The sequence below is a fragment of the Ahaetulla prasina genome, chromosome 8, assembly GCF_028640845.1.
Source record: "Ahaetulla prasina isolate Xishuangbanna chromosome 8, ASM2864084v1, whole genome shotgun sequence".
Classification (NCBI taxonomy): domain Eukaryota; kingdom Metazoa; phylum Chordata; class Lepidosauria; order Squamata; family Colubridae; genus Ahaetulla; species Ahaetulla prasina.
This window is the reverse complement of record NC_080546.1, coordinates 40,560-53,078: the sequence shown is the minus strand read 5'-3', so window position 1 is coordinate 53,078 and position 12,519 is coordinate 40,560. Positions and strand designations below refer to the sequence as shown.

General features: G+C 43.9%; 2 protein-coding genes across 2 annotated transcripts in view; one reads left to right on the top strand and one right to left on the bottom strand.

Annotated features, from left to right (window-relative positions):
* Positions 1-12,519, bottom strand: part of LOC131203304 (maestro heat-like repeat family member 5) — a 53,160-nt gene that overhangs the window by 27,338 nt on the left and 13,303 nt on the right. The window contains exons 8-14 of the mRNA XM_058193354.1: positions 9,272-9,391; positions 8,853-8,978; positions 7,987-8,109; positions 4,483-4,562; positions 3,319-3,454; positions 2,581-2,676; positions 1,128-1,232 (exon numbers count right to left, since the gene is read on the bottom strand). Of these exons, the coding sequence (XP_058049337.1) occupies positions 1,128-1,232; positions 2,581-2,676; positions 3,319-3,454; positions 4,483-4,562; positions 7,987-8,109; positions 8,853-8,978; positions 9,272-9,391 (786 nt within the window). The remainder of the gene's footprint in view (positions 1-1,127; positions 1,233-2,580; positions 2,677-3,318; positions 3,455-4,482; positions 4,563-7,986; positions 8,110-8,852; positions 8,979-9,271; positions 9,392-12,519) is intronic.
* LOC131203310 (guanine nucleotide-binding protein subunit beta-5a-like) overlaps positions 1-12,519 on the top strand; it is an 82,419-nt gene that overhangs the window by 56,754 nt on the left and 13,146 nt on the right. The gene's annotated exons all lie outside the window — the stretch shown is intronic.

The following is a 12,519-nucleotide window of genomic DNA, read 5'->3' as shown; positions in this document are numbered from 1 at the left end:
TCTGTCATTTGCACCTCTATAACTGTCTGGTTCGGTTCTGCAACCCAACAAGAAAGACACAGACTTCAGAGGATAATTAGAACTGCAGAAAAAAATAATTCCTACCAACCTGCCTTCCATTGAGGACCTGTATACTGCACGAATCAAGAAGTGGGCCGTGAAAATATTTACAGATCCCTCACATCCTGGACATAAACTGTTTCTACTCCTACCCTCAAAATGACGCTACAGAGCACTGCACACCAGAACAACTAGACACAAAAACAGTTTTTCCCCGAAGGCCATCACTCTGCTAAACAAATAATTCCCTCAACACTGTCAAACTATTTACTAAATCTACACTAAAGGTAAAGGTAAAGGTTCCCCTTGCACATACGTGCTAGTCGTTCCCGACTCTAGGGGGCGGTACTCATCTCCGTTTCAAAGCCAAAGAGCCAGCGCTGTCTGAAGACATCTCCGTGGTCATGTGGCCGGCATGACTCAACGCCAAAGGCGCATGGAACGCTGTTACCTTCCCACCAAGGTGGTCCCTATTTTTTCTACTTGCATTTTTAGATGCTTTCGAAATTGCTAGGTTGGCAGAAGCTGGGACAAGTAACAGGAGCTCACCCAGTTACACGGCAGCACTAGGGATTCGAACCGCTGAGCTGCCGACCTTTCGATCGACAGGCTCAACGTCCTAGCCCCTGAGCCACCGTGTCCCTTAAAAATCTACACTACTATTAATCTTTTCATCGTTCCCATCACCAATCTCTTTCCACTTATGACTGTATGACTGTAACCTTGTTGCTGGTAATCCTTATGACCAGTTAAGGACCAGTTCCGTGGAGAGAGGTTTTTCCGCAGACTGAAGGGGACATGGTTTCACATGCTGCCTGCATCCCCCGGATAGGGCTTGACTTGTCTGCGCAGACTGGTTACTGGTATGCCGCAGACCAGTGCAGGACCATGGACCGGGGGTTGGGGACCCCTGCTCTAGAAGGCAGAAAAAAATAGGGGTCCTGTCTAAGCTAATAGGCTTTTGACCTTGTGTCTGTGTCCTGTACCGTGCTAAGGAAAACCCTGAGCCTCTTAAGGAGAGGAAACTCCAATTAGGAAGGTAAGCGGCTTAATTTATGGATACTTACATCGAAGTGGAAGCGATCAGCTACAAATTTCAAGAGCTTCATTGCTGTCTCCACGGCTCTTTCACGCACATGATCTAACTTTGATATCATCCATGGTTCTATGAGCTATTGAAAGAAAGGCAGGCACAAAAATGTGGCCGTTACGTGAAGCATGCAGGACCGGCTCAAGGAAGAACAGTCCCTGGCTTAGAGGCACACATTTTTGGGGAATGGCAAAATTGAAAAAATGCTTCCCCCAAAAAAACCAAACCCATTTCTATTTTTATTGTTTTAGAAATATTTAACTTTTATAATTTTAATGCTATAAGCTGCCCAGATTTGCTTCAAAACAAGATGGACGACAAATAAATTTAATAAATAAATAAATTTTAAAAACCAGAAAAGCGTCAATGGTATGTCCTCTTGAGAGCGGAATTTTGCAGTGTAAATAAGGTGAACATTCCAAGAAAAAAAAATTGTCCTGGGCTGAAAATCTTAAGAATAAAGCTCAAAAACCAGAAGGTGCCAGAATATGACTATGCCTTGGGTCCAACCTGCCTAGAGCTGGCCTTGGAATGCGCCTTGACTCCACGGAACTGTAAGGTAATGAGTGCCCGAAATATGCTGGATCCCCCCAAGGATTCTGGAGCTGGTATATCTTAGTGAGGCTATTCTGATGCAGGTATGAAGAATGTCACCAATAGCATTTCACTTTCCCGTGGAGTTCTGCAAATAAGGTGTGGTCAAATGCTAGTTCTTTCAAACATTGCAAAAATCCCGAAGTACTAATTAAAAAGTGAAGGGTGGTAAGCACTGAACTAGACTCTTGAAGCATCCTGCAAGGAGCAGGAACCCCTTCCCTCCTTCATACCCAAATTCTTGCCAGTGGCATACACTCAGAGTGGACACTGGATTGCTGAGATGCCTGCCTCCACACCTGGCCAGCTGCTTGATACCTGCTCTTTGGATTCAAGGAAAGTACCCATACCTCCTTTCTGACAGTAAACTGCTGATACAAGAGGGCGGATTTCCTCAGAATGCCCTAAGAAGAATAGAGTTAAACCTGATCTCACTGATTTTATAGGCCCAATCTGCTTTTCTCTGGAGCGGCTAACACCTCAGGAGTCATTTGGGTCATCAGATGGGGTGACCAGTGCCAGGCGGGGCAGAGGCAGCAGCCCCCCTATTTTATACAGCTTAAAAAGGGACCCATAACTCTGTGCTGGCAGCAGTTTTTCTCACTGCCTGTGAGATTGGCAGATGGATTGACTGGCATCAATCTATGCAGCTGCCCATCTCACTAAAATAACTAATAGAGATGGAAAAAATACAACCTAAAAATACATACCCAGGCTAACGCAAACCAAGTGACTCCTGAAGAAATCTTCCCACATCCATGTCAGGAATGTTTTCAAGGGGCTCTGACCCCCTCCAGAGAGTCGCCCTTCAGGCGTCAGCTTTTCTCTCTGCCTACCTCCATCATGTGCTTGAGTTCGCTGGGCTGTGGGTTCTCCAAGAGCAGAGCCTGCAGCATCTCCTCGAAGCAGCCGACAGTCTGCTGGTAGAAGGCCTGAGGCACAAGCAGGCCAGTGAGACTAAGGCCACATGGGAGTTGTCCCGGGCGGGCAAACAAGATGAACCGTGTGCGGGGGTACAACCCAAGGAAGCCTCCTGCACCCTGGAGAGATCCTCAGGACAGAATCACTGGCAGCTGCAACCCCCTTTTTCCTACACGTGAAACCTTTGCTTTCACCCTTCTCTCCCTGCCAGGTCAATTCATTTATTCAGCAGAGACCAAGACTTTCTGTGTTTTTCGTGAGCGAGGTTGCTCCCCATAATAGCAGGGAATAACTCAGGCACTGAGATGTTCAGACTGGGGCCAAGCAGCACCCAGCAAGTCCACGAGTCCTTGGGAAAAGACAGAAAGCACTCATCTCCCACACCACAGAAGTCATCGTCTTTCCATACAGTACTTAGTTAAAGGCATCTCTATAACCAACTATGTTTTCCCCCTTTTTCCTGCTCGTCTGTTCTTTTTGAAATAATTCTATGTAAAGTTGGAAAATAAATTTGAACGCTTATGCATAGATTTGCAACTTGTTAGGCCAGATTACCAAAGCAGAGTCATAACCTCTGTGGTAACTATCATCCAGAAACAAAAACTCAGTCTGGGAAATAAAGAGGGCTTGGATAAGATACTCAAAAGGTTCACCTTTATATCCGATGTCTTCTCATCCAGGCAAGACTGTCTTTCCAAGATCTCCATTGGGGCCAGGCAAAAGACACTTTTGAAAGAAGCATGAAGGAGGCTGGATTTCTTCTCTGGCTCAAGAAGAGGCTTCAGGTGGCTGATGGAAAGGAAACACACCTGAGATTTAGCTGCCACAAGAAATGGAAACACATGACTTTGCCCAATGGATTACAGCCTCGCTTTCAACTTCAAAATGAACAGAAAGTCAACGTGTTTGAATCCTGAGTGTGTATAAGAGTCATACTCTCAGTTCTAGAAACCCGGAATTCTTTATAGATGAACTTCACAGATGGGATTCTACCCTTTTGTCTTCAGCATGTTCTGAGAACGCATCAAGCCTCCCAGCAAGGCTACTCCCCAGGAAGAGCTCCCTTCCCAAGAGGCTAAAGGCAGGACGACAAGAAGGAGAAAGATGGAGCTGCCTCTCACCTGGACCCCACAGTAATTCTCCTCTGCCTCATTTTGGTCACGTCCCTGGTCACGTTCCTGCTTACTGCCCCCATTTTCCCAGGTTTATTATTGGAAAATAATCTGAAGTGCTTTGGACTCTCCCTCCCACCAAAAATTAGATCTCAACAGAAAATGGGGTCCACACACTTCAAACTGCACCAGGGTTCACTTAGCAGGCTCAGTGGACAGAAGAACCTCCTGCTCCTCAATTCATGGATGATTTATCATTTATGGAAGGTCCTCAATCTTGCATTGCATTTGCTCTATTTAATTTAAGTCTTATACGTCAATGATTATGAATTAAATGGATCAATTTATAATTTCACTGTTTTTCTCTGCCTTATTGCCAGCTTGTCTATTGCCTATGGAGATGCTCACCCATCCCAGTTATGGTGGTCTTGAAAAAGCACCTTTGAGACAGCTTGTCCATTGTTGCCATGAATTGTAAATTGATTTTTCTTTTTTTTCTACAATTTTGCTGGAGCAATTCAGGGTAAAGGACATAAAAACGTCATTCCTCTCAACCTCCCACAGTTTTGACCTAGGTGAGGTGCTAAACTATATTTAGTCTCCTCAAAAGAAGCCATCATGTTATTATGCAGGGCGCTCTCAAATGTACATAATGGACAGAATTGCCCCCCACCATCCCAGGAAGTGAGTACCCTGCTCTACTACCTGAGTTCTTTAGCGATATACATTGCATCTTGACGCACCGTGCTGCCCAGAACGTGGATGGGTTCCCTTTCTATCAGCACCTGCCAGCCAGAGACAGAATGAGAGAATGAGAGTCAGCCGGAGAGGCCTACTCACCTGGGTGGCCTTCAAGGGCCTAGAGACAAGCAGGGGATGTGGCCTCACTGGGAACTGAACTGCTCTGAAGAACAACTGCTTTGTATTCCAGAGCAGGGGTCTCCAACCTTGGCAACTTTACGACTTGTGGACTTCAACTCCCAGAATTCCTCAGCCAGCTGGGAGTTGAAGTCCACAAGTCATAAAGTTGCCAAGGTTGGAGACCCCTGTTTCAGAGGGTAGGCACTTAGGGCCAAGGTGCCCTTCTTTGCCATCTCCCATCCAGCCACACACCTGTCGTCAATATGCATTCCTTGCCTAGGAGAAAGACATACAGGAGGCTCCTGATCTGGAATCTAACCCCCTGCTTTGGTTCTAGGTTGCCTCCGATTGTACACCCCCACTTCCCCCTTCCCCCAGGCTAAAAATCCTGGGCTGAAAATGTCAAGGATTCCCCTGCCTGTGATGCTAAGACTCTTCTGGTCCCTGAACATCGGCTGCTTGTGTCCCCCCCGCACCTCCCCAGTCTCCCGATGGCCAGAAGCTCATAAGGGACACACAATTTGGTATAAAAATCCAATTAAATAAATAAATAAATAAATAAAAACTTTTAAGCAGAAAGACGACCTCACTGGCAAAGGTTGCTCATGAAGTTACTTCATTCCAGAAAGAAAGGTATCCTCCAGAGCTTCATCTTTGCAACAGTTTTGTACTGTGGAACCCCATAGAACAATATTAAATCTTAAAAGTTACTATCTAAATGTGGTATCCATAAAAAATGAAAATAAAGAATTGGATTAAACCCAAACGAGAAATAATGTTATTACAATGCAGTGTAATGACCAAAGAAGTTGAAAAGCCCTCCTTCTCTCCCGTGTTCTGCACATAAATAGGTAAGTGATATGATTTTAAACGATACTGGCAGATTCCTGCAGCCTGGCGCTAGGTTCCAAAGTACACCTGCCTGCCTAGGCAGGCTAACACCACCTCTGTAAGGTGAGGTAGGCTGAAATTTTATCTCTATACTACTAAGACTCTCTTGTTTCTCTCTGTGTAAGCTTTAAGTGGGCCTAACAATGCATTATAGAGGAACCATTTCTGAACTGAAGTATCTCAAATGGGCTAGCTTACAGAATGTGTCCAAAGTCCTGGGACCCATGAATGCCATGGAATTGAAATTTTGTAAATTTTCTAAAACATTTTATAAAAATTATCATAAAACACTTTACAACATAATTTCATTTCATGTTGTCAACTCCTCATATTTGACTGTGCTATACAGTTCAATATGGGATACTTGTAATAACAAAAAAAGACTTGCAACAAAAGTCAAACATAACAAAAAAACTTTCTTTCAACATATAAATAACAAGAAAAAAGTCAAGGGAACAGTTGATCCACTAAAGAAAGAAGATAGGCAGTAGAGGAAAAGCAGAGCTGCTCCTTTGCATCAGTCTTCACACAAAAAGAAATTATAGCCCAACCTACCAAAAACAACTGTAAAAGACACACTAGAAATAAAAATTAAAATAAGCAAAAAATGGTAAGAGAACATCTGTCTGACCTTGATGAATATAAATCACTGGGACCTGATGGATTACATCCCAGAGTTCTGAAGGAACTGGCAGATGTTATCTCAGAACCATTGTACCACATCTTTAAAAAACCTTGGAGCATCGGGGACTTAGGAGAGGATTGGAAAAGAGCTGATGTATTTCCCATCTTCAAAAAAGGAAAAAACAAAAGCAAAACAGACCCAGGACACCACAGACCAATCAGTCTAACATCAATACCTGGGAAGATACTGGAAAAAATAATAAAAAAATAAATCTGTGAACATCTAGAAACAAAGTTATAACTAGTAGCCAGCACAGGTTTGTTATAAACAAATTATGCCAAACCTATCTTATTTCATTCTTTGACAAAGTGATTAAATTAGTAGAACAGCAAAATGTTGTGGACAGTATATTAAATGCAAGGCATTTGATAAAGTAGGCCACAACTTCCTTGTTGGGAAGCTAGAAAAATGTGAGATAGACAGCTTCACCACCAGATGGATATGTAACTGGCTGACAAACCACACTCAACGAGTAGTCCTTAATGGTACTACATCTACATGGAGGGAAGTAAGCAGTGGGATACTACAAGATTCCACTTTGGGCCCAGTACTCTTCAATATCTTCATAAATTACTTTGATGAGGGAACAGAAAGGGAACTCATCAAATTTACAGACGACACTAAGGTGACAGAAATAGCCAACATCCCAGAAGACAAGCTTAGGATCCAAAAAGATCTTGACAGACTTGAACAATGGGCTCTATCCAACAAAATGAAATTGAAGTGGAGAAAAGCAACGTTTTACACTTGGGCAGAAAACACCTGGCTCAAAAACAATAACTGTGAGAGGGACCTTGGGGTCCTAGTGGACGATCACTTAAACATGAGCTAGTAGTGTGTGGTGGCAGCCAAAAAAGCTAATATAATCCTTGGTTGTATAAACAGAGGCATAGAATCAAAGTCAAGTGAAGTATTAGTATCACTTTATAAAGCCTTAGTAAGACCACACCTGGAATACTATATCGAGTTTGGTCACCACATTACAAAATTGATGTCGAGACTTTGGAAAAAGTGCAAAGAAGAGCAACTAAGATGATTAAAAGCCTGGAGATTAAAACATAAGAATAACAGTTGCAGGATTTGTGTTTGGCTAGTCTAGAGAAAAGAAGGACTAGGGGGGAACTGATAGCAGTATTGCAGTATTTGAGAGGCTGCTACAAAGAGGAGTGGCTCATTATTTTCCAAAACATCAGAGGACAGGACAAGAAACAATGGATGGAAATGAATCAAGGAGAGAAGCAACCTGGGATTAAGGAGAAACTTCCTAACAGTGAGGACAATTAACCAGCGGAACAGCTTGCCACCAGAGGTTGTGGGTACTTCATCACTGGAGGTTTTTAAGAAGAGACTGGACAGCCACTTGTTTGAAATGGCATAGGGTCTCCTTCTTGAGCAGGAGGCTGAAGATCTCTGTCCCTTCCAGCTCTATTCTGATTGACTTTCCAGATAGATGCATCTCTGAATACTTCCCTGAATTTTTAAGAGCTTTTCCAGGACATTAGAAGCTCTGTCATAATTGAAAGTATTGAGCATTTGGTACAGAAATAGCTGTGAAATGATGACCAGCAGGTCAAGGGTTGTCTAATCTCTACTGTATGCCTCCAGAAGCAAACCCATTCCAAGCTGAGTCAACCTTGAGTCCCATCAGGATCAAACTCCAGGCTGTGGGCAGAGACAGCCTGCAATACTGCATCCTAACCACTGCACCACCATAAAGCTGCCTACGGAAAGTCCTGGGATTTTTTGGCAGGAAGTCAAGGCAGCCTACTTACTATTAGGCACTCCACCAGGCGTGCTTTTGGGTGCAGCCTTATTGCTCCGGCTTTGCCCGTGGCTGTGATGGCTTCAAGGAGCATGAGTACAGCAATCAGAAAGCTCTTCTTCAGATTCAGGTCCTAAAATCGAGAGCGGAAAATGGCTCAGATGTCATTGTGAAAAAGCCTTATCAAGGAACTTCAGTAGTCCAGGATCTTCCAACTTGGCACCCTTCAAAAATGCAAGTGACTTCCCAGAAATGGTCCTGCTGGCTGGGGAACCCAGGAAGGCTAAACTACGTTGCAAAAAAAGCGTTGATCTTTTCCTCTTCCTGCACAGGAGCCTTGTAGGTTTGAGGAGGAGACTGTGTTGGAGGAGTTCCCCCCCCCCACAGCTCTGTATGGGTGTTTCATCAGGCTGACAAGAGGGAGGAGGAGGAGGAGGTGGTAGAGGAAGAGGAGGAGGAGGATTAATAGTAGGAGGTGGTGCTGGTGTCTGCACTGCTCTCTTAGGCCTGTTTCCCCACTTTATTTCACAGTTGTGTCCCCCAGAAAATGGGGATACCAAGTGGATTTTTCCTCCGATGGGCATGCCAGAACTGGAGGCTTCTAATGAAGCAGATGAAATGCCAGACATTATAAACAGGAAAGTTTTCTCAGAACAAGAAAACAGACAAAATCAAAGTCCATAAACCACTGTCCTCGCCACCAAATGGCCATGAGGTGCATCATCACTGCCCCACTCAGCTCCAGAATCTCTCACTTGCTCCAGCTGAGCTGGGCTGTTTTTTTCCCTGGCGAGCTCCCTTTCCCCACTGCCTTTCGGGCAAGGAGAAAGGTTTGGTGACCAAAGCAGTTCCCTGGTTCAAAGCCTAAAAATGTACCGAGGGGTCGATAAGGAAATACTCGATCAGCCTGGCAACAATGAACTCCACTCGTGGCAGGACTTCCTCCTTGATCCCCAGAGCCACTCGACCGTAGCAGAGCAGAAGCGTGTTCCGTTGGCAGAGCTGTAGGAAAGAAGGCCCAGCCGTCCATCAGCTCCCCCAGGAAATGAGTTCCCACCCTTCTTGTCAAGGGCAACAGCCCAGTGGCTGTGAGGGCATGAGAACTGGTCCGGCCCAAGGGAACAGAGGATGGGCCACAGCAGATGCGGGGAAGACAGAAGCCACAAAGCCCCAGGAACAAGCTTACCATAAGAAAACAAGGTTTCCATACCCACATTTATATCCCCCAAGAAGCACTGTCAAAAAAAGAGGAATAATGATGTTCTGAGCATTGACTTGATGCTCTATAACATTACCTGGCTGCTTTTGGACATGGGGATCTCTGCAGTGGAAAGAGTCCTGCCGAAACTGTCCAGCGCCTTAAAAACTTCATCCATGTGGCGAGAGGCAGCCAAGCCACAAGCAGCAGCAATGCCCTACGTAGGAAGAGCAGCGGGGGGGGGGGGGGAGTGGCAGTTAGGAAGAGCTAAGCAGGAGCTCTGCTTCTCTCCGTGGGGTTTTGTTCTCCCAAGCAGGGAAGGTTTCAGGCAAGGTCTGTCTCCTCAGTGACAGGGCAGGCAGGGAGGCGCTGCTCTGCTCTGCTTCCAGTTCATCAACTCCGTTGGAACGTAACAGCGAGGTGGGATCCTGGGGCTTGTTCCAGCCAACACAGGGCAATGAACCAGTGACCCCCCTCGCAGTCATTAGCAGATGGTACCACAGTGTCTTGGGTCGTCTGGTTATACTGTCCACTGGAACTCCTCCAAAGCTGCTAACTGCTAATGAACTACCCAAGGAAACATGTAAAAATCTGTTTTGTGTTTTTGGCATAGTGTCCCAGGAAATAATTATTCTGAAGAAAATATCTTGCTTGATAGGACTGGAAACCCCTCTCCCCCAAGATCTGCATGGCCCTAACCCTTCTATATTTTTTAAGGAAAGCATTTATTTATTTATTTATTTATTTATTTATTTATTTACTTACTTACTTACTTACTTAGCTGTTTAATTCACTTTTATGACTCCAGGAAGCTTACAGTAAAATAAATACAACACATAAAATACACAATATAAAAATAAAACATAGCAGCTGGGCATCATCCAACCAAATATTTATTTACCATTTTCAAAAACATTTACAAACTGGTTTTTTCAGTAGACCCTGGGCTGGGGTAATTTGTGAACATGCACAAGTGATATGATTTAAAAATTATTTTTATATTTCCTGGAGGGATATGTTTTACTGGTTTCATTCTTTTTTTTAATGACATTTTTAAAATTACATAGTCTTGAATAGTTTATGATTAGGTAGCTTAGGAAGGGCCGTGGTGGCTCAGGCTGTAAGAAGCCTGTTATTAAAACACAGCAGCCTGCAATTACTGCAGGTTCAAGCCCCACCAGGCCCAAGGTTGACTCAGCCTTCCATCCTTTATAAGGTAGGTAAAATGAGGACCCAGATTGTTGAGGGGGCAATAAATTGACTTTGTAAATATACAAATAGAATGAGACTACTGCCTTACACACTGTAAACCTCCCTGAGTCTTCGGAGAAGGGCGGGATATAAATGTAAATAAATAATAAAACAAAATAATAATAATTAGGTAGCTTATAAATCAAATCAAATCATCAAATCAGATCATAATAATTCAAGCTAAAAACGATCAGTTAAACAAGGAAGGATGGTATGATAATACCTATGAGTTTGGAAATGAATATTGTTTCAAGAGACACAAGACAGAGAAAGAGGGAGAGAGACTGAGAATAATGGTTATGTAGATTCTATTCGTATATTAAACAATCCGACAATCTTTCCAATCTCCTGTTTTCATATGGAAGTAGAGACTTTCATTTTCTGATTTTAAATGTAGCAGTTTGTCAATTTCTCTAATGTGGTGGCATTTCTGGGCAAGTAATGGCAAACCGAAAATGGATCCAGCCAGCCATCCTGGTGGAATCAAGAGGGATGGGTAGACTGTCTGCTCGTAACTCCTCTTCAAACAAGGAAGGGGCTTGAGATCATCCACAGGTGTTCATTCTCCACAGTAGCCATTCTCCATGAAGGGAGCACAAGACAGTGATCTCCTGCAGGTTTGGCAACTCCAAATCTCAATCAGCAAATGCTCAGTCTTACATATTGGAAAAAAGAACCTAAACACTAAGTACAAGCTTGATGGACATTACCTTACTGATGACCCCCACCCTGTTAAAGATCTTGGAGTTTTCATATCAAATGATCTAAATGCCAAAGCCCACTGTAACTACATCGCAAAAAAGGCTTTAAAAGTTGTAAACTTGCGTAGCTTCTTCTCCAAAAATACTACACTACTAACCAGAGCATATAAAACATTTGCTAGACCAATTCTTGAATACAGCTCGACTGTTTGGAACCCATACCACATTTCTGACATCAATACAATTGAACGTGTCCAGAAATATTTTACAAGAAGAGTACTCCACTCCTCCAAATACAACATCCTCTCGCTTGGATTACTACAATGCTCTCTACATGGGGCTTCCCTTGAAGAGCACTCGGAGGCTCCAGTTGGTTCAGAATGCAGCTGCGCAGGTGATAGAGGGAGCCTCTCGTGGTTCCCACGTGACACCACTCCTGCGCAGGCTGCACTGGTTACCTATGGTCTTCCGGGTGCACTTCAAGGTGTTGATTACTACCTTTAAAGCGCTCCATGGCTTAGGGCCGGGTTACTTACGGGACCGCCTACTGCCACCGATTGCCTCTCACCGACCCGTTCGCTCTCACAGAGAGGGACTCCTCAGGGTGCCGTCCGCCAAACAATGTCGGCTGGCGACCCCCAGAAGTAGGGCCTTCTCTGTGGGGGCTCCCACCCTCTGGAACAAGCTTCCCCCCAGGACTTCGCAACTTCCGGACCTTCGAATCTTCCGCCGCGAGCTGAAGACATATTTGTTTATCCACGCAGGTCTGGCATAGGATTTTAGATATCGTTTGGTTTTAATTATAGTGGGTTTTATTCTTTTAGTGATATTTTAATTTGGGCCAAATTGAATCAGTTTTTTAAGTCGTATTTTATTCTGTATTTATTTTGTTTGCTGTTTTTTACCAGGCTGTAAACCGCCCTGAGTCCTTCGGGAGAAGGGCGGTATAAAAAAATTGATAAATAAATAAATAAATAAAATAAAATAAACAAAATACCTTATGCCACCAGACTTGAAATCCTGGGTTTAGAAAATTTAGAACTACGCCGCCTTCGACATGACCTGAGTTTAACTCATAGAATCATCTATTACAATGTCCTTCCTGTCAAAGACTACTTCAGCTTCAATTGCAACAATACACGAGCACACAATAGATTTAAGCTTAATGTTAACCGCTCCAATCTTGATTGCAGAAAATACGACTTCAGTAACAGAGTTGTTAATGCTTGGAATACACTACCTGACTCTGAGGTCTCTTCCCAAAATCCCAAAAGCTTCAACCAAAAACTATCTACCATTGACCTCACCCCATTCCTAAAAGGTCTGTAAGGGGCGTGCATAAGAGCACAAACGTGCCTACCGTTCCTGTCCTATTGTTTTCCTTCGTTATATC